Source organism: Sphaeramia orbicularis, chromosome 14 (genome assembly GCF_902148855.1).
Source record: "Sphaeramia orbicularis chromosome 14, fSphaOr1.1, whole genome shotgun sequence".
Taxonomy (NCBI): Eukaryota; Metazoa; Chordata; class Actinopteri; order Kurtiformes; family Apogonidae; genus Sphaeramia; species Sphaeramia orbicularis.
In genome coordinates, this window is record NC_043970.1 from 41,340,995 (window position 1) to 41,367,907 (window position 26,913).

At 39.2% G+C, this 26,913-nt stretch overlaps 2 protein-coding genes and 2 non-coding genes across 4 annotated transcripts in view; all 4 read right to left on the bottom strand.

Annotated features, from left to right (window-relative positions):
- The window catches only part of jhy (junctional cadherin complex regulator), a 28,553-nt gene extending 6,946 nt beyond the window's left edge, over window positions 1–21,607 (bottom strand). The window contains exons 1-6 of the mRNA XM_030153600.1: window positions 21,401–21,607; window positions 19,061–19,464; window positions 16,308–17,010; window positions 11,043–11,138; window positions 8,686–9,128; window positions 7,466–7,766 (exon numbers count right to left, since the gene is read on the bottom strand). Of these exons, the coding sequence (XP_030009460.1) occupies window positions 7,466–7,766; window positions 8,686–9,128; window positions 11,043–11,138; window positions 16,308–17,010; window positions 19,061–19,428 (1,911 nt within the window). The 5' untranslated portion in view covers window positions 19,429–19,464; window positions 21,401–21,607. The remainder of the gene's footprint in view (window positions 1–7,465; window positions 7,767–8,685; window positions 9,129–11,042; window positions 11,139–16,307; window positions 17,011–19,060; window positions 19,465–21,400) is intronic.
- Window positions 21,608–22,079: 472 nt separating this feature from the next.
- On the bottom strand, window positions 22,080–26,640 carry LOC115432690 (heat shock cognate 70 kDa protein). Its single transcript, XM_030153601.1, has 9 exons — window positions 26,498–26,640; window positions 25,099–25,305; window positions 24,583–24,788; window positions 24,356–24,508; window positions 23,683–24,238; window positions 23,346–23,548; window positions 22,948–23,146; window positions 22,622–22,854; window positions 22,080–22,529 (listed from the first exon to the last, which is right to left on the bottom strand). Exons 2-9 carry the CDS (start codon window positions 25,301–25,303, stop codon window positions 22,332–22,334), a joined length of 1,953 nt encoding a protein of 650 aa, XP_030009461.1. The 5' UTR covers window positions 25,304–25,305; window positions 26,498–26,640; the 3' UTR covers window positions 22,080–22,331.
- LOC115433643 (small nucleolar RNA SNORD14) lies at window positions 23,216–23,308 on the bottom strand. The gene has a single exon (XR_003937405.1). It is a non-coding gene; the product is annotated as a small nucleolar RNA SNORD14 (small nucleolar RNA).
- On the bottom strand, window positions 24,859–24,951 carry LOC115433642 (small nucleolar RNA SNORD14). Its single transcript, XR_003937404.1, has one exon. It is a non-coding gene; the product is annotated as a small nucleolar RNA SNORD14 (small nucleolar RNA).
- Window positions 26,641–26,913: the final 273 nt, after the last annotated feature.

Consider the following 26,913-nt stretch of genomic DNA (forward strand, 5'->3'; position numbering starts at 1 on the left):
TTAGAGTGAAGTAAAATACAGACAATCTACTGGGTCAGCGGTGACATGGCTGCATGTTTCGTGTTCAGTGGGCTCTAACTTTGCACATATATAACCTACAGGGGTTGGACAAAATAATGGAAACACCTTCACCTCAAGATGATAATGCCCCAATCCATACAGCTAGAATTGTTAAAGAATGGCATGAGGAACATTCTAATGAAGTTGAGCATCTCGTATGGCCGGCACAGTCCCCAGACCTCAACATTATTGAGCATTTATGGTCAGTTTTAGAGATTCAAGTAAGACGTCGATTTCCACCGCCATCGTCTCTGAAAGAGTTGGAGGGTATTCTAACTGAAGAATGGCTTAAAATTCCTTTGGAAACAATTCACAAGTTGTATGAATCAATACCTCGGAGAATTGAGGCTGTAATTGCCGTAAAAGGTGAACCTACACCATATTAAATTATATTTTGTTGATTTTTAAGGTGTTTCCATTATTTTGTCCAACTCCTGTATATCAATGAGTGTTACATATTTCAGGAGGTATTTGTAAGGATTTAACCCATAAAGACCCAGTGCTACTTTTGCGGCAGTTCCCAAATGAATTTTACTCTCTATTTAACCTTTCCTAGGTGATTTATCACCATTTATTCTATCTCTGTCTTCTGCATTTCTTCAATAAAAATCAGGTATTTTCCCATACTTAATTTGCTGATCATATAGATGTGCATAAAAGCTCCGATTAAAGTCAACAGTCATAATATCAGACACAGAGAACAATGAAGAAAATGTGACTATTTCAACAAAATATATCATTAACTGAACATAAACCAAGTGTGTCCATCCACTGTCGTTAATCCGACTCCATGGGTTTTACTGGTGAATCAGTGCTGTAGAAGATGACTGTGTTTCCACGGTAACTACGGAGCTTCTGAACATCCAAATGGGTCATATCGGATGACCACGAAAAGATGACAAACTGCATTTTACACCAATGATTTACATGGATTGATAGGATTAATGGATGAGAAGTTATTAAACATTTTATACTGGTAGATGATTTTGGTCACCAGTGGGTGTTTGGATCTTTATGGGTTAAGCAGAGTAAGGATGGTGATTGCATAAAATAAAAATTTTGACCAAAAATATTTTAAAATGTGCTCGGTAACACGGTTTCATCAAAATGCCACTGATCATGACAAGGTGTACGTCAAAGTGCTTAACATGCGGTTCCCACAGGTAATTCACTTAAATTTACCTATGATGTGTTAAATAACATATTAAGCTACACCGATGTCAAAATTTAGGAAAATATATTGAAGACTTTTGGACTTATTGACACAGATTTAAATTAACACGGTTTCGATTTATGACGAAAGGACAAATACGTCTAGAAAATAAGTCAAAAATTTTTTAATACAAGCATTTATTACACATCCTAGTAATAAGCTAATAAATGAGTGCATACAGAACAGGATAAGAGAAAATTTGATTTTTGTCATAGATGTGTGTGTTTCCTTGACCTGACCCTTTTATAACACAAATCACCAACAATACAAGGCAAACTTCATTATGTATATCATTGATAAAACTGTTCTAATTCATTCCTGAATTCTTCTTTGGTTATCTCACTAAGGATGGTGGAAAACTCAGTATTTTTCTGACCACTGTTTCATACCTTCATACAGTACATACACACTGTATGCAACTGTACGTCTTTACAATAAAACCTAATCGAATAGAGCAAGCTGACCTCAATTATCCATTTGTGGAGCTCTTGACATGACAAAGATTGAAAAGCTTGATTTGAACCCATGGTAGGTCATACGCAAAGCTACAAACACAAGCATCTGAGAAGGTTTTCCTTGAGTATTTCACAGCACAACGGTCACATCCTTGCTTGTGCACTGCGCTCATTTCTTCTCCATAGCACATTTGTTAAGGGTCTTTCTAAAAAAGGTGATGGAAGAGTTTTTAAAATTAAAAAATGTGCCACAGATGTATAGAGAAAACAATAAACGAGTAAGCTTTTAAAGGATTATTTTTACCTTGGTGTCATGGGAGTACAGTGTTTCCTCATTATATTCTTGTATTATATTGAAGTGCTTTTCTCAGGGACGCTGCTAGTGAGTTGAAGTTTAACCCTTTATCGGGCAAGTGACTATTTTTGGTAATTTCTGCATACCTTACAAGACAGTGACAGCAACAGTTACGGTGAGGACAGTGAGTCAACAATCTCAGGTCAGATGTGGTCTACAGGGTCTGTAAGGTCCACCTCTACATGAACAGTGAGTGTACCTGCTTTGTTAGGTACCATGAAGTACTGGTACTAATGTAAGGAATGATGTTCAAAGGGATCATGTGGATGTGGACAGGTGTCTGGATCAGCACTTATGTTGGTCTAATGTTCTAAAATACATGTTCCTTTCACCTTACATGTGTTTTTCTTGTATTTTTTTTATATAGACTTTTTGGAATTATTTTTTTTTTATTTTTTGTAATTTTTTTGCCACTTACAGGTAAGGAACCAAATATGGTAACTTCATTGACCTTGATTTTCTACATAGCAATGTTCTAAAAGTGATGTTCTAATGTTCTAAAATGCATGTTCCTTTCACCTTACATGTGTTTTTCTAGTATTTTTTATATTTACTTCTTGGATTGTTTTTTTTTATCCTCAGCCACACTGGCCACTGGGGGTGTTAGAAAATATCGGTTCTGCAATATATTGCGATATTTCATGTCATAATACTGTAAAGATATTAAAAAGTACTTTATCAGTATTTTTAGGTATTTATTCAAATGCAGATATTGCAGAGGTTTATTTTTGGGTTTTTTTTGTTATTCTTTTTTGTTTATATTTTATGTTGTGACACGAGTTATGAACTAATATAATATGAACATTTGGAACAGGATCTTAAACTGTAATGTCTGTAAAACATATTTCAAGTTTTATGATATAGCATTAGATCCTGTTCTGATCAAATATTAATGTATTTAGTATTTGTGGATATTTCTGGTGTAATTCAATTCTTCCAGGAGATAATCTTCAAAAAAAAAAAAAAAAAAAGAAAGAAACAAAACCAATAAAAAATTGCCTTTTTAACAGTACCATGATATATCGTGATTTATCGTATTGTTATCCCAGTATTGTGATTTGTATCATATTGCCAGATTCTTGCCAATACACACCCCTACTGGCCACAGGGTATTGTCATCAGTTGGTCATCCGTCCGTCCATCTGTCTGTCCATGTAATAATAATAATAATGGATTGGATTTATATAGCGCCTTTCTAGACACCCAAAGCGCTTTACATTATTGACCCATTATTCATTCGCGCTCACATTCTCCCTCTGGTGGTGGTAAACTACATTTGTAGCCACAGCTGCCATGGGGCAGACTGACAGAAGCGTGGCTGCCATTTTGCGCCTACGGCCCCTCTGACCACCACCGAACATTCATACACCAGTGTGGGTGGCACTGGAGGCAAGGAGGGTGAAGTGTCTTGCCCAAGGACACAACGGACTGACTAGGACAGAGCGGGATTCGAACCACCAACCCTTCGGTTATTGGACGACCCGCTCTACCAACTGAGCCATGGCCGCCCCCATGTATGTGCAAAAACTTCGGCATGCACCACTGGTTCTCAACCGCAGGGGGCAGCAGATAGTCAACAACAAAGACAAGGTGAGGGGAGCTCACTTTCACTTTCTCACAGCTTTATCGACACGTCCTCCACATGCAGGTCCGTCGCGTTACTTGTACAAGTATGTATTGAGGTCTGGATTGAGGATGGATTTAGGTCCATAATCGGGGGGGCGGGGGGGGGGGGTCTGGCACATTGTCTGTCCATCTGTCCATCTGTATGTGCAAAAACTTTGGCGTGGACTGAAGGCCAAGGGTTTTAAAGTGTGTACACATTATGTTTTGCCATTTAAGTAAGGAACCAAATATGGTAACTTCACTGACCTTGATTTTTTACATAACAAAAATTTTTGCAAACGTAATAAAGTCTTTTTATGTCCTCCAATAACATACTAAGGTTGAAATTTTGAATTCTAGAGTATTTCTATGAGTGCTCTATAAAGGGTTAGCTATCGGAACAGACTGCAGCTAATGTACTGTATCCTGACTTATTCAGAGACACTGACGATGATGGTATAGTGTGTGTGGCCGTGCGTGTAGGTGCATGAAATCCACAAGCCGGCCCAGACAAAAGGGAGCTAATCATTCCAGATTGTACTAGCTGCTTTTTGGAAAAGAAGGATTTCGGTTGGCTTCAGAATTAGCCGTCGGTCATGGACACAACAGGGTACCTTTTCTTTTCAAGCCCTCTCCTCTCACTCCCCCTGCCCCTAAGTCACGCTCATCTGCTTTCAGACCCGGACGCTGTGGCCAGACTGCTTTACAAATTGAGACTGTAATCTTGTCAGACATGATGGCTAACATGGTGGGAGAGATGGAAGGTCACGGGGTGGGGGTGGGAGGGGGCACTGGTGGGCTCCACAGGAGGACTATGTGAAGGCTCCAGTGTGAATACAAACCTAAGCACATAATCATAGCTTCCTGTTTTTCCACCAAACTCCACTGCTCCATTAAATCCATCTGGTGTGTCACAGAAAGTAACACTAAATACAGCATATTATCTTGTATTATTTTTACATTATATATTATTGCAATAAATCTCTGTGTTTACCTGAAATCATCTGGCTGTTTGGGACATTAGGGCACCTAGTGTGTAATGTCTTGGAGCTTGGTTATTACTGAGTACTTTTCCTGCATTATGGTGCAAATATAGTAGTATGTCAACAAAAAGAACATAGTTATTGATGTGTTAGTTTTTTTGGGGGGGGTTTAATGTCAGTGAGGTTACATTCATCGGGAGGATGCCCATGTAACAACAGCAACTTGCTCTTTATGTCTTCTCGTCTTCCACTGACATAAAAAAAACATAAATATTATCATACATATGTACATAATTTTTGTACTAAGCCTGTACTCTTTTTTTTTGTTTGTACGTACAAGCAAGAACACATGATACTCTCGCATTTGCGACCAATTCAGTATTAAACTAAAGCTCTAAATTACATTTCCTGGTTGATTTTACCATGGTTTCAACTGTTTGTTTTTTTTACTCTTTTCATTTCATTCAATGGTTACATCTGTTGTATTTATTTCTGATATCTTAAGTTTTATTTTATTTTAATGTTTTTATTTAGTTTTCTAAATCTGCTTTAATTACCTTTTTTAACCTGTTCTCATGTATTCTGATTGTGGTCTTTCAAGCTTGTTGAGGACTTTCAGTGTTTTTTTTTACATTTCTAAATGAGCTGTATAAATACACTTGCCTTGCTTTACTCCTTCATCAATTGCAGATCTGTGTAACTTTACTCTCCTAACACTGCTGCTTCATTTTATTCAGATATCACAATTTGGCCAAAAATATGATTTAACCAATTACGTTCTGAGGCTAACAATTTGAAAGAAGAAGGCATTTGAACACTGAAGATATACTGGAAGATGTAACATATTGGCTTTAAATGTTCAGTGGCATCTAGTGGTGAAGTTGTAGATTTCAACCAACTGAATATGACCACAAAACCCACAAAGGCCCTGCCTCACAGCCAGGGTTTGTTTGTTTAATGTGGGCTTTTCGGTTAATTTAGTTAATTCATCGAAGTGACAGAAATCTACTTTAACACTAGATACCACCTACTAAAAAACAGAGTATAAAAGAAGCCAGTGTTTTCCATTAGGGTGAATCAAAAGATACAAGAAATACTAGTAGCAGGTGGTACTAACAAAGAAAATGTACCCTACATTGCTTTAAAAATAAAAATACAAAATTAAACCTTGTGAGATTTGATCTCTTGTATCCCACATTGAACACACATGACTTAACCACTCAAACACCTGCTTCTGTTACATGGTATATTACATATTACCTGTGTAGCGATAAGTGGTGTCTGTGCAAAACACAGAGGTGAAGGGGACCAAACAGAGGTCTAATGGTCTACAGGTAACGAGGCTAAACTTTGTTACCTGTGACCTGCTGGGATCTGAAAGAGTCTGTATCTCACTTAAAGCCACCTGGCCACCCAGCAAAAACTAGTCAATCAGAAAAGGGAAAAAAATGAAGAAAAAAAATCTGATAGATAAAGGAACACTAAATGTAGCTGGGTTGAATATTTTCTCCTACAGTGAAAATACTCTGCGAATCTTACTCTGCGAAAACTGATTTTACCAGCCCCAGCAACCAGAAAGTGAACATATTCACCCTGAAATTAACTAATTACAGATAAGAACAACTTCATTAAAGGTTGAGACGAACTATAGGACACAGAGTGAGTATTACATTAGAATAATTTAAACATACTTTTAATTTCACAGATATTTTGCTCAAACTACTATGCTTATACAGCTCTTGGTGATAAAACCCCTGAGAATTACTGATAAATAATAATGCATTAAATTGTGGAGTTTAATCCAACTAAATGTCCCCATACTTTACACACTGAATCTCTAAAATATCTCAAAATAATCATGCTGGAGCTCGAGACTGACAATAACTTGCAGCTTCTTCATTTGAATGAAAGAATATCACTTAACCTAATGTGAATACACCTATAATACATTATCTTGCCTGTAAACATGCTCTTTGCCAAGATTTTCTTCAACAACAGCCCCTGTGATACCGCATCACTTCAAAATATCATGCAATACAACATTTTATCTTAGTGTTTTGATTGAGACTTTTCAAAAACACTATATAATGCCCCAAAAGCAACAATATAAAATCTTGTTATTTCTATACTATTAAAAACAAGACCCACCTGCACAACTCAGTCGAACACACCAAAGAGGAACAAACAACAACAGACAAATAATTAAATGCAAATGACCATCTTTAGTGGCCATGTTCTCCACAGACTCTCTTCTAATCACCTTATCCTCTAACACATCTTCAAATGGCTTTTCAGAGGCTGCAGCTCTGCGGTTTATAGAGTCATCATCTTATACCAATTAAGTGTATCTTAGTGGAGCTAGACAATTAACCTGATGTTTTGTGCCCTTAGTCGCCAGAACACTCCCTTTGGATTAAGTGGGCCCTGTATGGAGACAGCTGAGGGGATTATTTGGGACTTCAAAGGGGCATTTATTTGCGTAACCTCCTCTGTATGTACGGATTAGAGGGGAATGCCATTCAATTTAAGAATTCATGTGTCACTTTTGTTGGGTGAAACTGCATAATGTGTTTTTCTAACGTGGACATTTAGCATGTGTTGAGTGACTATTGTGTAAACTGAGCCCTGTGGAAAAAACTATTTTAAAATGCATGAGGATTAGTGACAAAGTTAACATTTCAACAGAACACTTAACGATTTAGACACACAGCAAAGGTTCCACAAGAGAAGAAAACACAAACATGCAGCACCCTTCTTTGCAGGACACAAACTAAACTTGGACATACACACCCACCTTATAAGTAGTTCTCGTCCTCAGATGCTTCTGTTTCTCCATCTGTACCAGGTAACCGTCGGAGACCCTTCTTTGGATTTGGTGGGTTGTATTCAAACTCCCATCAGGGCTCGCTTCTGCCTCTTTCTCCAACCCAGGCCTGCCTATAGGGGGCAGCACTTTATAGGAGCCAGAGCCCTGTGACAGAGTGCTGTTGGGTGTCATGGGGATGTTTTCTGTTAACTGTGCTGTCTGGACCTCATTGTAACTCATCTTCTGCTCCTCCTCTACACAGAATAATGGCCCTTTTAATACGGGTACCCTGAAAGACACCATCACATGAAAGATCCACTCTTCAGAATGAAGTACACATACAGATACAGATGAATTTCACTTTTCCCATCAGCTCAAGAAAAACAAACAAAAACAGAATTAACAAACAGGCAATCATCATTGTACAGCTTAAAAATATCATGAATTCCTTGAATTTGTATATTTGGCTCTGCTCCTTATGTATGTGTATGCATATGATATATATTTGTTTTCATTTTCAAATACATTTCAAATACATTCATCTCTCTCATATAATACAGTTTATCTCATTTTAAATGGACATGTTTTGTAATACACAGGAAATACGCTTTTCTGGTGTTTCTTGACTTCATAGCCAAAAACTGTTCAGGTCGGCTGCAATTTTTTGTCTGAAATAGACGCATTTGACACTAGAGCACTGTGGAGGAGCTTCTGAACAACCAGCAATGTGCGACAATTTTTAGGAATCTGCAACTGCATCAATATTCAAGAAACTGAAAAGTATTTTTCAACCGAACTTTTAGTGCTCGAGTTACTACCACATGACAGCCCGTCTCTCAATTTCCTGTTTAATGCTACCACATCCATGTAATAATATATACTAATAATTTTTTTAAAATCATCATTAACAAACTACTGTACTCTGTTGATGTCTAAGAAAGTGTTTTGTTAAGTTTTAGATTGATTTACATTGATTTATTGATTGCAGGTCTATACATGAGCATCCAGAAACATTTAGGTCTGTGCTCTTGGAAATTGGAAATGAAATGAGAGGTTCCAAATTAATTCTCACTTGAGAATTGGTCTGGTGATGCCAGGCTCTTGTTTTTAACCTTGTTTGCTCCATTTCTGTCTCCCATTATTTCCAACCCAGTCACTCAATTTTCCTGATGATATTCTGAAAAAATATTCAAATATCAGTGCGTCACCTTGGCCATTGTCCAGGGAAATTCTCCATGTTCCACTGGTTTATTTTTGTATTAAGCCCGTCCTGAAACAACTTGAAGGGTTTTCCTCTAGTTCGTTGATACCCTGGAGCCAAAGCGAGCTGAATTTCAGATCCAGAGTTCACATGAGGATGCCCATGAAAGGGCATTAAACTGATGATGGAATCCTCCCCCTCCTGCTGCAGGAATGGAGGAAGATGGGATGAAGTGTTGAGGTTGATGTTGAGGTGGATGGTTGGAAGCAAAGGGTGGGATGAACTTGTGTTTTGAGGTTTCAGCTGGCTTTTAGCAGCTGGCTTTGTTAATGGGGAGCTCAGACTGTCTCCCTGCTCAGCTTTGACCTCTGGTGCAGGGGGCTGTTGCTGTTGTAATGGATTTGGGTTTTCTTTCCGCTGGGCTTTCTTCCCTTTCCTGATCCGGGTGACCTGGGGTGAGGATGAGATTAACAGGTTAAGGTTAAGAGTAACAGCTCTTCACTGATAGAGTGAGAGAAGATAGAGATGTATACAATAAGACAATAAATACTACTCTGTGAACATTACTAATTTAAATGATTTTATCTTTGTGCACAGGTTTTTAAGGGTCTATATGTTGTACTTCTACTCCTACGTATTAAAAAATGGTAAATAAAATTATCATTGTTGTGTTTAGAATAAAGAGCCCTGAAGTTCTACCGAAGATACTAATGTATTGGATTGTAGAGATATGACCTAAATTAATCACAGCGATGGACAAGGAGATTTATGTGACCACTAGAGGAAGTAGTGAGTCACTCTGCCGGTGTCTCATGGTGAGGAAAAGTATCACCACATGGCCTTTAACCAAAGCATTAGAAACTGACTAGATGGGTTGAGAATCACTAAGAAACAACTTTTTAGAGTCGGTGAAAGTGACAAAGTGATAAAAGCTAGAAGCACTGTTGTTATTTTCTCCACTAGACACAGCTCTAAATGAGAAAAATGGAGTCTGATGCGGAAATGGCAGCGTTTTTTCTACACGGATGGGATTGATTATCAGGCTTATAAAAGTATAAAGTTGTTATGGGATGTTATTATCTTTGTTGAACTGCTGTTTGTTGATCCACAGTTCAGACTAAACTGTGATAACTCTGACCTTGTTTATTCAATTCTAAACAGATCTTTTTGTTCAGCTACTGACACCACAAACTGTACAGAAAACAGAGGTGATTTGTGGATTTACTGTAGCTAAGCTAACAGAGCTGCAATATAAGTTATAAGCAGATGCAGCACATGAAGATTAGCTAAGACAGTGTTATTTCAGCCATATAACCAAAAAAGATTTCATCAATGGTCAAGCATTATTACGTCTAAAGAACATTTTAACTACCACCATACTGAATCTCTTGCTGTGCATGTTTATAGATCTAACATGTTTACATAAAGAACCTCTAAACTTGCAAAGTGTAGCTTGGCCTGTTTCTAGGGGTGGTTTGGAGTTCAAAGCACCAAATGTAAAATGCATCCATTAACATCACAAAAAAAGGGGGGGGGGGGGAGCACAACAACAACAGCCAACACAGGCTTGGGTGGGGGAACAGATCTTCCCTAAGTGGGAGCAGGACTGGCTCTCTTCTCTGCATCATCTGTCCAAATTATCTAGCAGGAGATCCACAAATGTGCATCTCATGCATCTAATGCAGCCGATTTAGCAAACACCAGCTTTGCCCATTCCGCTGGGAAAATATTTATACCCCTCTGCTTGGCGGTGTTAAGGTGACTGTTCAAGTGCTCTAAAGAATAAAGCTTTTCCATTTGTCCCCTTTTTCATTCAGACTATCTTATTTCCTGGCAATCCTTATTTTGACATTTGCGTCACTTATTAAGGCAATATTAAGGTAATAATGCATGTGGAAAAAACAGCTTTATGTTATATATTTTCACTTTAATGCAAAGTGTTAAATTTCCTGGAATTCTTGTGATAAATCCTGACATATTGTGGCAAGAAGTCTTCCAAAATATAAGACTTCTTGCATTAATAAATTGAAGCTTTTTCTTTGTCCTTTTTGGAAGTTGCAGAACAGCATTCACCTGTTCTGTAACCTGCTACAAAACGCAGGCGTTGTTACTGAATGAAGGGAGCATTTATTCTGTCCTGTGGAGTTATTGCATAATGCAGTGTGGTGCGTTGTTTCATGGGGTGTTAGCGTGACCGTATCAATACTATGCATCAACACAGAGGGAGGCCTTTAATCGAACACGGGCAATAAGGGTTTCTTACATAAAACTCACATAAAGATGAAGAAAAGTCTATGGTAACTGTGACGGGGTGCTGGATTTGTTTATTCTGTCAAACAAATGAAAAGGTTAGGAAAATCCTACCTGGAGTTGCAGTGATTTCTGCAACCATTTATCCTCTGGGTTTGAAATGTCCTCTTCACTTGCTGCACTGTTGATCTGTGCTGGAGGTTTACGTACCTTTAGTAAACAGAAAACAAAAATCTACAAACTGCGAACACAAGCCCTTTATATACTTTTCTTTCAATACACTGGAGCTAAAGCCCTTAATCCTTTACTAAAGCACCTCATAACCTGTGGCCATACACCTGCTCAGAGGATAAAACCGTCTTCCATCACACTGCTTCAACGTATCCTAATGCACCCATTTGTAACAGTGAAATACATTGTGTTAATGCCCTAATGAAAATCATTTAGTTAACTTCAGGACCCCCCTCAGCGGCAGAGGACCATCTGAGTGGATCGATAGTATTGACCGGCTGAAGACTTTTCACTGAATGCCAATAATACTGAGAGCTTGTATGGGTGAAGGTCACAAGAAATAAGTGGATCCAATTGTAACATATCCATCAATAAATGTGTTTGTGATTGCACATAATAGGCTGACATGTTAGCATTATTCTGGAAGGATCCAAATAATTCACAGTTCTATGCCTGACCTTTTTATTTATATAAACCAAATCACAGGTTTACTTTATTGGAGATTACACTCTGTATAATATAGGGTTTACATTACACAGCTTAGGTGCAGCAAACAAGCCATTTTTGCACCACCTAAGTCAACTAATATGGAGATTGTCAATGCTAACTACGACTTATCTCAGATCTAACGGTTGCAGGTAGCCCCCCCACTTTCTTATCTTTATGTATTTTGGATATTGTTTATTCACCATCTCTTCCAGTGACACATTTTTGCACAGATACAATAATAACAATGGTGGAGAAATTATGTTATATTGTGTCGTTGTCTTTATGGGGGACTTTTTCCACAGCACCTAAGCCTCCCAGAAACTTATAATATGTAAGACCCTCCGCCTTCGACCTTTAACTTGAGTGTTTACAGAACAAACCAAAACATCACTTGGGCCGTTTTGGAAATTTTGTCACAAAATGCATTGTGGGAAGCAAAAGTGATTTCTGACAGATTCGGCAAGAAAATGAGCCAGATCACTACAACGTAAAATTATCCAGTCCACCAGGGTTGTTTTAAAGAATGAGTATAGTCAGTGGATGGAGTTAAAGGTGACATTTGGGTTCAGCACTCACGAAGAGATAGCGAAATTGCTGCTGTGTGGAATTCCCATTCCCACAATGCTACAAAATTTCTGAAAAAGCCCGAGTGACGTTTGTTATGTAAACAAGCAGACTGTGTTTATGATGGCATCATCTTCAAGGTTGTTCACCACGAGGGAAGTGATTCAAGTGTGTAAACACGGAAAGACTAATGGATTAGTGATAATTAGGATTTCACTCGGGTTTTACAAATTAAAAAAAAAAAAAAATTGTGATGATAGTCATACGCTGCTTTAAGTAGCCTACATGCAATATTTTTAAGAATCTTAAAAATATCCATGCAAGTCCATTCATTTAGTATAGATTTCTAAAAGACAAGCAGAAGTTAAACATCAGTTCTCACTGAACCTTATAAGCTTTATCTTAACTATCCAATCATATTCCACCTTGCATACCTCACACAATGTGTACCCTTACACGGAGCGTGTGGGGGGGCACATACTATAACAGTCCACCTTCAGCTTTGACCCTCCTACTTATCCAATACATCTGTCACAGTTTGTAGCACAAAATTTTGACCAAAACTATAAAGTTATAGCTACAGTTACTACAAAATGCAGGTGTAGCACTTTTTTTTTAAAGAAATGTAATAATTTGGTGCATTATGTAATAAACCATCAAAATTAATGCCTTGATTGGAAGAACTATCATACCAGCAGAATAACATTAAGCATTCCAGCTTAATAACAATTCATTTTAAAAAACTAGTAGGAATGTTTCATTGGTTAAACCTAAATCAAATGTAACTGTATTCATTCCAATGGAGAATGTGTTTGCAAGTTAGAGACAAAAGCTGCACTAATTAACTATTATTGACAAGAAACTTAGTGGTGCACTGAAATTTGGAAGACACAATATGTAAGTTATTATAAAATGCGGCAAAGTTTATTACAAAATGCGACATTATTATATAATGAGGTGAAAAATTATTAAATTATTACATATTGCAACATTATTAGGCTACATAATGCGGTGCTACAATCTTCTGTGGGACAAAAGATGGAAACTAGCCTTTGGCTAAAATCTGGAGTGTTTTATGTATGTTCATCAATACTCACTGTCCCATTCAAATAAAATAAATTGAAATAAATTGAAATTATATTCAGCTTTTAGACGATATGTTAATATTATGGGGATTAACTGGATCCAATCTTAAAATGAAAAATACACCTTTAGACAATCGTGGTGTTGTTGGCCATGAAGATCAGGAGCATGTGTCACCGACTAGCGTGTGTCCACCAACATCCACAACTGGACACGTAAACTCTTCGCACTTTTATCCATTCACCTGGCCATTGCCTTCTTAAAAATCCCAATCAGAGGGAGCAAATGATCAAGCTTGTATTGCATTTTGAGCATGGTAAGCTGTCTAATATCTTTTCTGCTAAATTGGGAGGTCCGTAATTGCTTCTGTGCGACCATGTCACAACAAAGTCTGGCAATTGTGGCAAGCTGTATTACCTCCTGTACCCGGGAAACATCTGCTTTTCGCAATGAAGACTTCAAAGGAGCTGTGGATCTTGAATTGCATTTAGCCGCTATTGTGGCCAGCCCAGGTAATCTTGATTAGGTGTTTAGACTGAGGCAGGGTATACAGTGGCAGAGAGCTCCCCAGAGCTTTGGTCTAAAGCTATTAAAAGATTGTACATTATGTTCCCCTGGCTTTGAAGTGAGGGCCTGCAAGAGGAGAAGGGACTCTGAGGGCTGAGTGCAATAGCAGAAGATTGATCTGCTACTTCTGTCTTTATCAAAGGAGGCCCAAGCCAATCATTGCTACCGCCACTCTGCCACTTGGCCCAGCTAAACATTTGCTGCATTAGGAAATTGTGTACATTTAATAACAAGTCTAATTATCGCAAGTTTCTTTCAGCCGACCGCTCTCTTCAAAAGACCAAATGGGGCATTTTAAAAGGGCACAGTAACAACTTGATTGTCTGGATCCATGCTGATTGGTGAAACTGATGCAATTTGTACATGAAGAAGGCAAATCTTTGAAAAAGAGACATAGACAAGGGAGGGTGAGAGCCAGAAGAAAACAGCGAGCCATGAGATAATGTTCTAATTATGAGAAGATGATTTTGGCTTTGGAAGATCCCTCTCTCAACATCTAATACAATGAGCAACAACATAATAACATAATAACATAGTGCTTGCTCATGTTATGTCTTTTACCTTCACTGTTTATCAAGACACATGTAATATTTACCCTTATTTTCTACTGTCTATCTATCTCTACATTTCTTAATTCACATTTTTCAGTTTTTTAGTTTTAGTTCTTTCATAATAATGAGTTTAGATAAGTCTTTGCTTTTGGGAAACCATGCTATCAAATCACAACTCAATAACCAATTGACATTATAAAATTTTATCATTGTACATTTAAGGACCGAAAATAAATTTCATATTTGCATGTCTACATGTGTGTATATCCTTATAGGGATTTTCAGTTATGCCATCTCAGAAAATACATTCCAGCAACTAATGATTTTTTTTTTTAATGAGATATACACATTACCTGTTGACTGGCATTAACATATATGTATAAAAATGTAGATGTGAAATACATTTGTGAGCCAGAAATGTAAAAAAATTTAATGTAGAAAGAAATGCTGAAATACATAGTGATAGTATCGGTCAGTTTGGCTCCTAATATATCTCTAAATTACCCTTTTCTTATACCTATTCCTAAATAGCTTCTTTGACAGGTCGTCATGTTGCAGCAACACACCCAATTCAGAGATTAATCCTATGAAGGAAACAGGAAAAAGACTTCATGCAAATTTGTGCCCCCTTCTTTTATGCCCTCTGTCCCCCATTAAGTACGACACGTCTTTGGGGAGACAAGGCAATGGAAAACTAATAAGCGAATTCAGAGGGAAAATGACAAAACACAAGGGTTCAGGAGAGGGGAAGGCTCTGGCTCTGTTTACCATTGCACAAAGATAACGGCTCTTGACTATGTAAATGGCGATGATATGAGACATTGTAGCAGGCTGGGGCTCAGATGGGTGAACAAGGTTGGGGGTATTATAGCCAGCAAACAGTCTTGTGGCCCGACAAATGGGGAATGCGGACCATCCTGACCAATTATGCCACTGTGCCAGGTGCAGGGATATCTAAGAGCCTATTGGTAACCATGCGTCTCTGATGTTCTTGTTGTACACATCAACTCATAATAAGCACTGCATAGCCAGACATGGCTCTTTTCATATGGTGGAGGAGAAAGCAGATGAAAACAACCATGCTCCTCTGCCAAATTAATTTCCCAGACTGGGTTGGAGAATACATCACAGGATATTCTCCATGTTGTTCTCAAAGATGACCATAAAATGCAGATAAAAACTGCTTAAATGAGCATAAGCTTGGCAAATTATGGAAAGAAAAAAAAAAAAAAGAAAAACAGAATAATCTCGGCCTATATTTTGTTTGAGAAAGACTGCATTCAAGCTAGTGCCAATTTATCGGGTTTCCAACATTAAACTAAGCCTTCAGGCAAAAATATGCTGAGACTGGGCATCAAAGACATCTAACTAAACAGTGTCATGTGCAGTGCACCAACAACCAAGTTCTGCACTTAAAACATCCAAATGCATACAAATAGTTATAACACCATCATCATCATTAGTATAATGTAGTCACAGTTCCTACAATACTTCCCACTTGAAATGCACAAAGTCACACAGGATATCAGCTGACTGGGTATAATAGCTATAAGTTCACTAATAAAGTTGCATGGATTCAGCTGAGTGTGTCAGCTTAGGTTATACACCAGGGTCATAGCAAATAAAAAATAAAAGAAATCACAACCTGAGTCTATGAACTGTGTAAAAACAATAGTTCCAGTAGTCTTTCAAACCAATATCACTGTGGATTTCACCTTACATTGCCAGTCCCAGACACAAAGTAGCAGTTTCTCAATAGTCATTATCAATACTAGTGCAGCTCCTGGTGTCTGATTTTGTAACTGCAACCTGTTCCAGGAGCAGGCCTTTCAGATGACACCCTCATTCAATCATTTTAATCTCAAACGGATGCTAACGGGTAGGATATACACACCTTGTTTGAATCATGAGACACCTCCTGCTTCAGCGCATGCACCCGGGCGTAGGAGCCACATTTGGACATGTTGCGGCCCAGGGTTATTTTGTTGCGTTCCACAATATCCTCTGTTAGTCTTTCTTGCGTTCTGTCCAGTAAATCCTTTGGACTGCTCATTTTGGACATGCTCGTTTGCTGCGTAGATCCTCTTTGAATAGTTCTCATTTCATCTACATCTTCTAAGTGTTTTTCTTCCATCTCAGCAGAACTGCTATTGTTTTCACCAGTTTTATCATTGCTTATCTCATGTTTCTCTTTCACTCTTCTCTGTGAAATGCTATCAGTTTTATTTTGAATCCCTGGTGGACCTGGAGGATCCACTTGTGGCGGTCTAAGTTGTAAAGCCTGGCTATGAGGGTGGGATGAAGTTATCGAGCTAGTTTGTCCGTCTTGTGGATGCAGACAGTATGGCTGGTCAGACTCATTCCCTTGAGGGGTTACCACAACTGCTGGACTTGTGTCGACAATTAACCTGTACCCCTCCTTCAGGATGACTTCCTTTCTCTCTTCATGTGACTGACAGGATTTCTCTTTAAGGTCAAAGTAATTTTCATCAATGGAGGTGTGTGGACTCTCATTGAAACAGCCAGCTCCTTTCAGGTTGGTCCTCCAGTTGGGATCATAGCGTAGATCTGAGTTGGCATCGTCAGACAGCACCTGGCTGCAATGTTACACACAGACAACAGCAATTAAGATCATTTAACTCACCCCGATACTGATATTTACAGCTATTTAATCAGGCAAACCGCACATATGAAATAAAGACCAAATCCCCACATGATCTTAATTATATTATTAGTAAAATAATAGGTAATTATTGGTTCATTTCCATATATAAAGGAAACTTTACAGACATCTGAACACAAAGTATTGAGAGGTCAGCAGAGTAAGAGGCATTACACCATTATTAGAGTGATGATGTCCTTAAACAAAGAGAGCAAGGCCCTATCAGAGACTTCCAAAATTGAAACAGATGAGGGGGATTATGAGCCTGTATTTACAGATAATTTTCGTATTTTCACCTCTAGGCTCACTAATGAGAGTGTATTTGAGAGCTACTAGTGGGGGAATGGTTCACAAACGGCAATTTTCAGCTTATGAAATGGCTTGAAAATTGCAGGCTAAAATGCTCTTTCTGATGGTGATGAAAAGATCTCATTAAATAAATAGCAGAGAGCCTCTTTGTTGTGCTTACACAGGAGGACGAGGGGAGCCTAATTCTCCCGCCGTGATGTGGTGTGTTGGGGGGAGGGTTGCCTAGGTGTAGGGCCCTTCACTTCTATGAGGCCAAAAGGGTAAAGGATGTCTCACTAATGACTCGGATTCAAACAAGTTGTAGAATGCATTGCAGACGACATGCAGCTGGGCGTGATGCAACTAACACTGCCAATACACTGCAGCCTATTATTTCTCCAAGACACAGACACCTAAATACAAAAGCCAGTGTAATATTGTGGCAAACAGTGAATGGGAAAATGAAAAAAACTACTCATACGGTAATACTCAAATATCTTTTAGCAATATTTTGACTTGGATAGCTGCAAAATATAGAGCAGAGGGATGAATGGAGCAGCCTAAATAGGAATCTTTCACTTGAATGAAGAATGCCCATTGGGTTTGTAAACTATGCAATGGCACCCATTGTGTGAAAAGGCTTACCCGCTTTGAGGAGGCAGTAGAGAGGACTATGAGAACATGACGATGGGAATAGGACTGTGTCCACTGCCACAGCTTTATGAAATGGAGCCTTTTGTGAGAATATGTCATGGTCATTTTCCTCTGAAACAATGCGCTTTGGAAGCGGACCCACACTTGGTGGGCATCAATCCGCACAGGTTAATGACGGGAAAATGGAAAATGCCCCTTTTCTATTTTGGAGGGAAATGACTATCAGGCAGTGCCTGAAGGAAAGCGAAGAGCAAACAACAGCATGAGTCGACAGGAGTGCCAAAACAAATGTGGTGTTGTCCTCACCATAGATACCTACCTCTGCCCCTCAAAGGAGAATGATCATGAGAGAGCACTTATTGTGATCCACCCAGGCAAAACAAAAATCTAATTTCGCTTACATGAAAGCTGAAAGAACCTGAATTCTCGCTATAATATGCCGTCACTGCCCACATTTCATTAAATAACTGACACTGTTCATTGTTAGGGATGAATGGATACTATTTATCTTTTATTTTCTAGCGCTGTTAAAAGTAAAAAGGTTTGATTGTTGCTGCTGCTCTCCCTGTTACATTCCACCTATGCAGCACTATTATCTGCTTAATTTTAATTTGTCACTGACAGTGGCAATGACAGTTTGTTCAATAGTTAGAACAAGGCCAGGTAAAGACCTCACATAATGACAAGCGTTATTAAATCACTGTGTTACACAAGGCTACACGGCTACATAATCTGATAAATGTGATTTTTTTTTACGTCCAACATTTTTGATATCTTGGTCTCTTTTTTTGAACACTAATTTACCAACACAATATACCCTGCATGGGTGCTCTGTGTGGAGTTTCTTTCATGATTGTCATCAATTGCTGCCATCTACTGGTCAAACTCTATAATTCCAACCCAGAATTAGGCCTTCTTGCATACCAAATTATTCTTTACCAAAGAGTGCCACACTTCTCTTCTTCAGCTTCTTGAACCTGATGAACAGCACCATTTAATTCAAGCCAATAATCTTATATTTGTGGAAACTCTGATTAACTTACCTATTGTTCTGTCCATTTGTTTTTGTATCCATGTATTTTGTCTGTAACAGGGCAAGGTTTTTCTTGACTTGTGGTTGAGCTGCTACCTCCAGGCTGTCATAAGCCTGAAGATCTTGAGCCTCATTGTCATCTGAATCTTCATACTCCTCTTCCTGTAAGCTGTCAGCATCCTCATTGTTGAGATGTACTGATTCGGTTCTGCCATGCTGGCTGAGCCGCATCTGCAGCTGCTGTTGGTAGGCTCTCTCCTGGGCTAAACTCTCTGTGTCAGATTCTACAGAGTCCCAGTAGTTTGACTCACCTATTGTGTATGAAAAATTCTGCTCATTTTTCAAGACTCTGCCCATTTTTTCATATGGTTTCTGCATGTTGGTAAAGTACTAAATCTGGTTTATTGGATTAATCTGAAAAGAAGAGAAGAAAACTGGATCAGTGTGGACATGCAAAAGCCAACAATGCAGTCCGCAACAACAACAACAACAACAACAAAAAAAGACTTTCAAAACAAATATAGTAGATTGGGTTATGATGGAGTGGTATTCATTCATGCACTACACAATTAGGCTCACTCATCCTTTTCAAATGAGCATAAAATTCACATCTGAGCAGTTGCTAATGTATATACACAGCGTCAGCTTTTAAAAAATAGCCTTGAAAAAGCTTCCCCTTTGAAACTGCACTCCATTAAGTGACATTAACCAGTAAACAATATCTGTAAAATTTAAGAAGCTTTATGAGAATACAAAATCTGCCCATAAGTTAGTCACATCATATATAACATGTCAGAATTATTTCTGCAGCTCAATGTTTTAGAGACCATATGTATAGATAACTTGTCCTACCAGACCAGAGTTTTGTTACCAAAGGCCATTATATCCATATCCTACATCCAGTTTATGCCTTTAAAGGATATTCTGCAGCCAGAAACTAACACAGCAAATTGTTCTGGGCTTGGGGTACTGTCCAATGCTTGAACAATCTAATTTCTCCAATGCCAAGGAAATATTTATTTATTTATTTATATACTAAAATGCAAGCCAAGACTTCCTGAAGATAAAGAAATGGGATGCTCCTCAGTCACTGATTTCAACCCAAAAACAGCATGTTTTTTTAGTTTTTGAAGACTGCAAAGGATTTTCATCACAATTTTCATATTTATAATAATCTTATGTTGTCCAATTACTTTTGAAAATGGGGGGACTGTGTTCAACGTGGTTCTAAAATGGAGTCTAAATGCTGTCTAAATAGTGAATGCAATATTTCTGAACCCCTTGAATTAACCCATAAGGACCTCTCTATTTAACATCTCCTAAGTGATTTTTCACCATTTATTATATTATTGTCCTCTGAATTTTCCATTTATTTCCAGTGAAAATAATCTATGTTCCTGTGTTTAATTCACTGATCATGTACATGTTCATGAAAGCTGAGAGTAAATTCAAAGTTTATTGTATCAAAACTGAAGAAAAGGTGGCTTTTTCAGTAAAATATAGCATTAACTGAACATAAAACAAGTGTGTCCATCCACTGTCATTTATCAGACTCCATGGGTTTTACTAGTGAATCAATGTTGTAGGAGATGACAGTGTTTCCAAGTTCACTACGGAGCCTCTGAACGTCCAAATGGGTCATATCTGATGACCATGAAAAGATGGCAAACTGTATTTTACACCAATTATTTACATATAGTGATAGGATTAATGGATCAACAGTTTAGATCAGTAGATGCTTTTGGTCGATGGTGGATGTTTGGGTCTTTATGGGTTAAAGCTTAGAATCCATACCTCAATCACATTACAGAGACAAAATGACAAAATCTGTCACTGTCCAAATGCTTAGGCACCTGTCTGTACATTGCACCTTTCCTGGCGATGAAGCAAAATCACAGTTGCAACTAAAAAGTGCAGGCCTACCAGTAGCTTTCTTCATTCAGGCACCTCAGTCAAACCAAACACTAATGCACATATAATTGACAGTTCAAAATGTTTGCTATGTCGTAAAGGTAGCTCGAAAACAAAAGACTGTAAGTACTGCCTATTGATGAACAAGGAACAAAACAAAACAAAACAAAACAAAAAACCTTCGTTACGTTCAAGTCGTGTTTACTTCGTGGTAGTTTTTGCCAGCTAGAAGTAAGTTTAACAACTAAGCTAACGTCACAAATGCTATCCAACAGCTAGCATCTTAGCATATCTTTCGCCTAACAAAAGGGCTGTTTCCCAAAAACATGCACACATTACACTCTAAAGTTTGTATTCGCGCTAATAATGAAAACAAGATAGAGCAAGTATGTATTAAAACAGTGTAAACAGTTAAATTTACTCATTTTCAAGGACTCACCCTCCTGTCCCCTCTCCACTGCTCTGCAACCATGGCAACGAGGACGCATGATGCATTCAAGTGTTCCTCGGTTTATGTTGTTTGAGGTTTTCAGTTCAGTCGTAAACCGTGTCATGGACAAACAGCTAATAGACGACAGCTGTAATGGTCTAACAATGGGGCGTGCCCTCGCTTTTGTATTCTATACAAGTATATTACTGACACATAATCCACATAAGTGGTACTCAAGGACACCACGCCATTTTTTTTTAACACGTGGTTTCATTTGCAAATATCAGCGGAACCTGAACTTCTCAGCAACATGGAAGTAACATCCGGGCCAAACTCACATTATCTGTCAAATCGATATTAGAAGTTAAATAAATAAATGGACAATAACAGCGATGTTTGATACGTGTATACATCTAAGCAAGTAGGTTAGGTATTAAGTAGGTCACAAAATACTCCTTTGAGCATTTGGCCCATATAGATTGTTCTGCAAAAGTTGTGCATTTCAGTGAACACCATATTTGATTTTTACTCAATATGATCCATTTTATTATCATTGAAGTTGTAGCTTAATGATTTGTACAGTACTTTGTGACAGGTTCAGTATGCCAAGTGTCAGCTAGATTGACGTAAATTACAAGCATATTGTACTGTAAAGTGCAAAGAAAAGCATCAAAGAACAGAAACAAAGCAGAGGGTCACCAGTTTTTATTTTCAAATCAGACATCTGAATATAAAACACTTCAGCATTCACATGTAGTTGACAACTCAATTGTCTCAGACAGGTTGTTCCCAGTTCTGTCAGACAAACCACAATTATGATCCCTGAACCCTTTTTTTAACATTAAATTACACTCTTAAGCTTGTTGGAACTTGTGCTATAAGAGGGTTACTTTCTTTGCAAACAGATCTCTTGGAGGTAGTGGCAGGAATAAGGGAATGTTTAGTCAACCTCTTCAATGGTTGGTCCAGAGGATCCACCACCGGGAGCAGCACCACCGGCACCTGGGAAGCCACCGGGCATGCCCTCGGGCATCCCACCAGGCATACCGCCAGCACTCTGGTACAGCTTGGTGATGATAGGGTTGCACACTTTCTCCAGCTCCTTCTGTTGATGCTCATATTCATCCTTCTCAGCAGTCTGCAAAGAAGAAAAAAAAAAAAAAAAAACTTTCAAAGCCAAGTCCATGATAGAGAACAAATTTAAAAAAAAGGGGTAGAGTGCAGTCTTACCTGGTTCTTGTCCAACCAGCTGATAACTTCATTGCATTTGTCCAAAATTTTCTGCTTGTCGTCATCACTGATCTTGCCAGCAAGTTTCTCATCTTCCACTGTGGATTTCATGTTGAAGGCATACGACTCCAGGCCGTTCTTAGCAGACACCTTGTCCCTCTGGACATCATCCTCTGCCTTGTATTTCTCAGCTTCCTGGACCATACGCTCGATGTCTTCCTTGCTGAGACGACCTAGAAACCCCAAAATTAGGAATAAATTAGTAAGGAAAAAAAGGGACATTTGTTTTATCCATATTAATTTAGTCCTAAATGCTCAAAGCTTACCCTTGTCATTGGTGATTGTGATCTTGTTCTCTTTGCCAGTGCTCTTATCAACAGCAGAGACATTCATGATGCCGTTGGCATCAATGTCAAAGGTCACCTCAATCTGAGGAACACCACGAGGGGCAGGAGGAATGCCTGTCAGCTCGAACTTGCCCAGCAAGTTGTTGTCCTTCGTCATGGCACGCTCACCCTCATAAACCTAATAAAAGTTTGCAGACTCTGGATTAGATAAAGTCAACACTAGGAAAACAGTTTAGTCAATTCAATTTCGCTCAGACATCCAAGGAAGGGCTAGGCCATCTTTGGTCTATTGACCTCTGGTGGAAACTACGAATGGCTGGAATAAACGTCATCACTGCGAAATGCTTACAGAGTAGCAATTACATCAATGGGTTTACCTGGATGAGCACACCAGGCTGGTTGTCAGAGTAGGTGGTGAAAGTCTGGGTCTGCTTGGTGGGAATGGTTGTGTTACGCTTGATCAGGACAGTCATGACACCTCCAGCGGTCTCAATACCCAGAGACAGAGGGGTAACATCCAGAAGCAGCAGGTCCTGGACATTCTCAGACTTGTCTCCAGACAGGATGGCAGCCTGGACAGCTGGAGATAAAGCACAATCAAGTTAACAACTGTTCATGTAACTCACCTCTACATGTCAAAGACTATTTCCACATCAAGTTATACTTAGTACAATTAACTAGTAGAGAGGGGAAAAAAAAAAAAGAAAAAAGTACCAGCTCCGTAGGCCACAGCTTCATCAGGGTTGATGCTCTTGTTGAGCTCTTTTCCGTTGAAGAAGTCCTGAAGCAGTTTCTGGATCTTGGGGATACGGGTGGAGCCACCAACCAGTACGATGTCATGAATCTGTCCCTTGTCCATCTTGGCATCGCGGAGTGACTTCTCCACAGGGTCCAAGGTGCCACGGAAGAGATCAGCGTTGAGCTCCTCGAAACGAGCCCTGGTGATGGAGGTGTAGAAGTCCACTCCCTCGTACAGAGAGTCGATCTCGATGCTGGCCTGGGTGCTGGAAGACAGGGTGCGCTTTGCCCTCTCACAGGCCGTACGCAGACGACGCACAGCCCTCTTGTTGTCGCTGATGTCCTTCTTGTACTTGCGCTTGAACTCTGCGATGAAGTGGTTCACCATGCGGTTATCGAAATCTTCCCCACCAAGATGAGTGTCTCCAGCAGTGGACTTGACCTCGAAGATGCCATCCTCAATGGTCAAGATGGACACGTCAAAGGTGCCGCCACCAAGATCGAAGATGAGAACGTTCCTCTCCGATCCAACCTAAAATTACAGCAACCATTTACAAACTAGTGATCTTGGAGTGATCAGGACCTCAATTAGTCAGATTATGAAATCCCAAATGGGAATTTTACAGCTTGTCAGGTTGTAGCCATTTACCTTCTTGTCCAACCCATAAGCAATGGCAGCAGCGGTTGGTTCATTAATAATACGCAGAACATTGAGGCCTGAAATGGTGCCAGCATCCTTGGTGGCCTGACGCTGGGAGTCATTGAAGTAGGCGGGCACAGTAATTACAGCATTGTTGACAGTCTAGAAGAAAAGCCAAAGTTAGTACCCTTTACAGACAGCTCGCTAATAAAGCAAAAAGCCATTAACAAGCTTACTTTTCCGAGGTAGGCTTCAGCAATCTCCTTCATCTTTGTCAGCACCATGGAAGAGATCTCCTCTGGGTAGAAGGTCTTCAACTCACCCTTGTACTCAACTTGAACCTTGGGGCGGGTGTTGTCGTTTGTGACAATGAAAGGCCAGTGCTTCATGTCTGACTGTACGACTGAGTCGTCAAACCTGCGGCCAATCAGACGTTTGGCATCTGGAAAAAAAGTAATTTCTGTTACTAATCATAAAAACAAACAATATAATAGAGAGCTTTGAATAAACATTCACTCAGACATCCAAGGAAGGTTTTAGCCATCTTTGGTTTTTCAACCTCTGGTGGAAACTACGAATGGCTGGAAAAAACATCATCACAGTGAAGATCTTTTTAAGTGAGACCATTTGAAGTGATCTCTAATTTTCAGAACTTTTCTGACACTTTGCAATACACTTAGAAAATCCAAACTACTGAAGCAATTATAGCCCAAATTATTTTTCCATTTACACCTTGATAAACCAATTCTTACCAAAAACTGTGTTGGTGGGGTTCATTGCAACCTGATTCTTGGCTGCGTCTCCGATGAGCCTCTCGCTGTCTGTGAAGGCCACATAGCTGGGTGTGGTTCTGTTACCCTGGTCATTGGCGATGATTTCAACTTTGCCATGCTGGAAGACACCCACACAGGAGTAGGTGGTCCCCAGGTCAATGCCAACTGCTGGTCCCTTTGACATGTCTAAGATTTAAAAAAAAAAAAAAAAAAAAAAAAAAAAAAAAAAAAAAAAAAACAGAGTCAGTATGTTACTGAACTTTTTTTGACAACAGTAAGCTTGGCATTTAAACTGAAACCATAACATCTGACAAGACATTTTTATGAAGGGAACAAGCACATTCATCTGTTGTGATGCAGGTGTTTATGTTCAATATTGCATAATTCCAAAGAAAATTTCTTTACAGTACCCAAGGCAAGCAAAAATCTTGTGAAACTACAGCTTGACTAAGCCATTTAATTTGACTTGTCCCAGTCTACATGCATGGGAGCTGAAATCAGTGGGTCACTTTAGATTTCAACATGTCACCACTTCAGATTTTAAATGATACTACAACAAACAATGCCGACAATTTGTGCATAATGTACTTTTGTCCGCTACTTTTAGTGCGGATGAGATGCGAGCACGATGCTCGCCTTACAGGCCCGGATTTGACGCATAGCTCTAGCGCATGCGCAGAACACCTCGTTCCATCCCGTCTTTCAAGAGCATTATCTGCGTTTAATAGGCCGACAAGTGAAACTTACGTCAGTCAAGCCAATACGTTTGATTGCACCCTTAAAGTTCCACTTTTTGTCGAACTGACGTAATAATTCTGCTTTCTGAGTGTCACGTACACTACTGAGTCAAGTTTCCCACCACAACTCGGGCCAGACCGGAAACTAGCTAACAAAAGACGTATATTACACAGTAACAAAGGCATTATGATACCGCGACTTAAACCGATAAGTGCGAACGTTTATTTACAATGTCTTTTTCCGGAATTCACATTTTAGCCAGATTTTAAATGCTTTTACTGTGAAAATGCTGACCGGAAGAGGACAGCAACGGCTACAGATGGACGCGCTGCTGCTCACTTGACTGATTGTTCGAGAACATTCTGAACCTCGAAGGATTCCCCCCCACCCCCACTCTTTATGTCTTCAAGCACTTGCGGCAATACATTCACCGATTAAATTCTAGTCTGAAATAATGCTGACACTCAACAAATATAGCAGGTGGGAAATAAAACAGACATTTATCTGTGATATCACAAAATGTTAAGTCACCTCGCCACACTAAGCCAACGCTGCCATCGCCACCAAAACAGGAAAAAAACTGCACATTACAGGATTCACTAAAAGAAGAACCTATGTGTTTCCATTCAGAGCACCTTACCGAATGTTGGAAGTGAGGCTGCCTTTTGGGAATGCGGTGTTTTTAGCTGGACAGCGGGGACGGTGACCTGTCCTTGCCGGTATGAGAAGGGAAAGGAAGACAGTGTGTTATCTGAGGCTTTTATATCACCGGCAATGCAGCCAATCAGAGGCGCGGGATTTTGCGGCTCTTCGAGAATTGACCAATGGCATCTCTTGGTTTTGGTGACGTTTTAGAGGTCATGACGACTTCCTGTGTCTTTATCTCCGCGTTTCATAATCGTTTCCAAAGAAGACCGCATGGCAGAAAATGAAATTGTACGGATGTAGATGATGACAGGCAAAGGATTTCTTGACGAAAAGAGTTTTATGAAGTTAGCAGTTTATTTTAACATTATTGTGACGTGTCCTCACAAGGTCAAAATAAAAACTAGCATC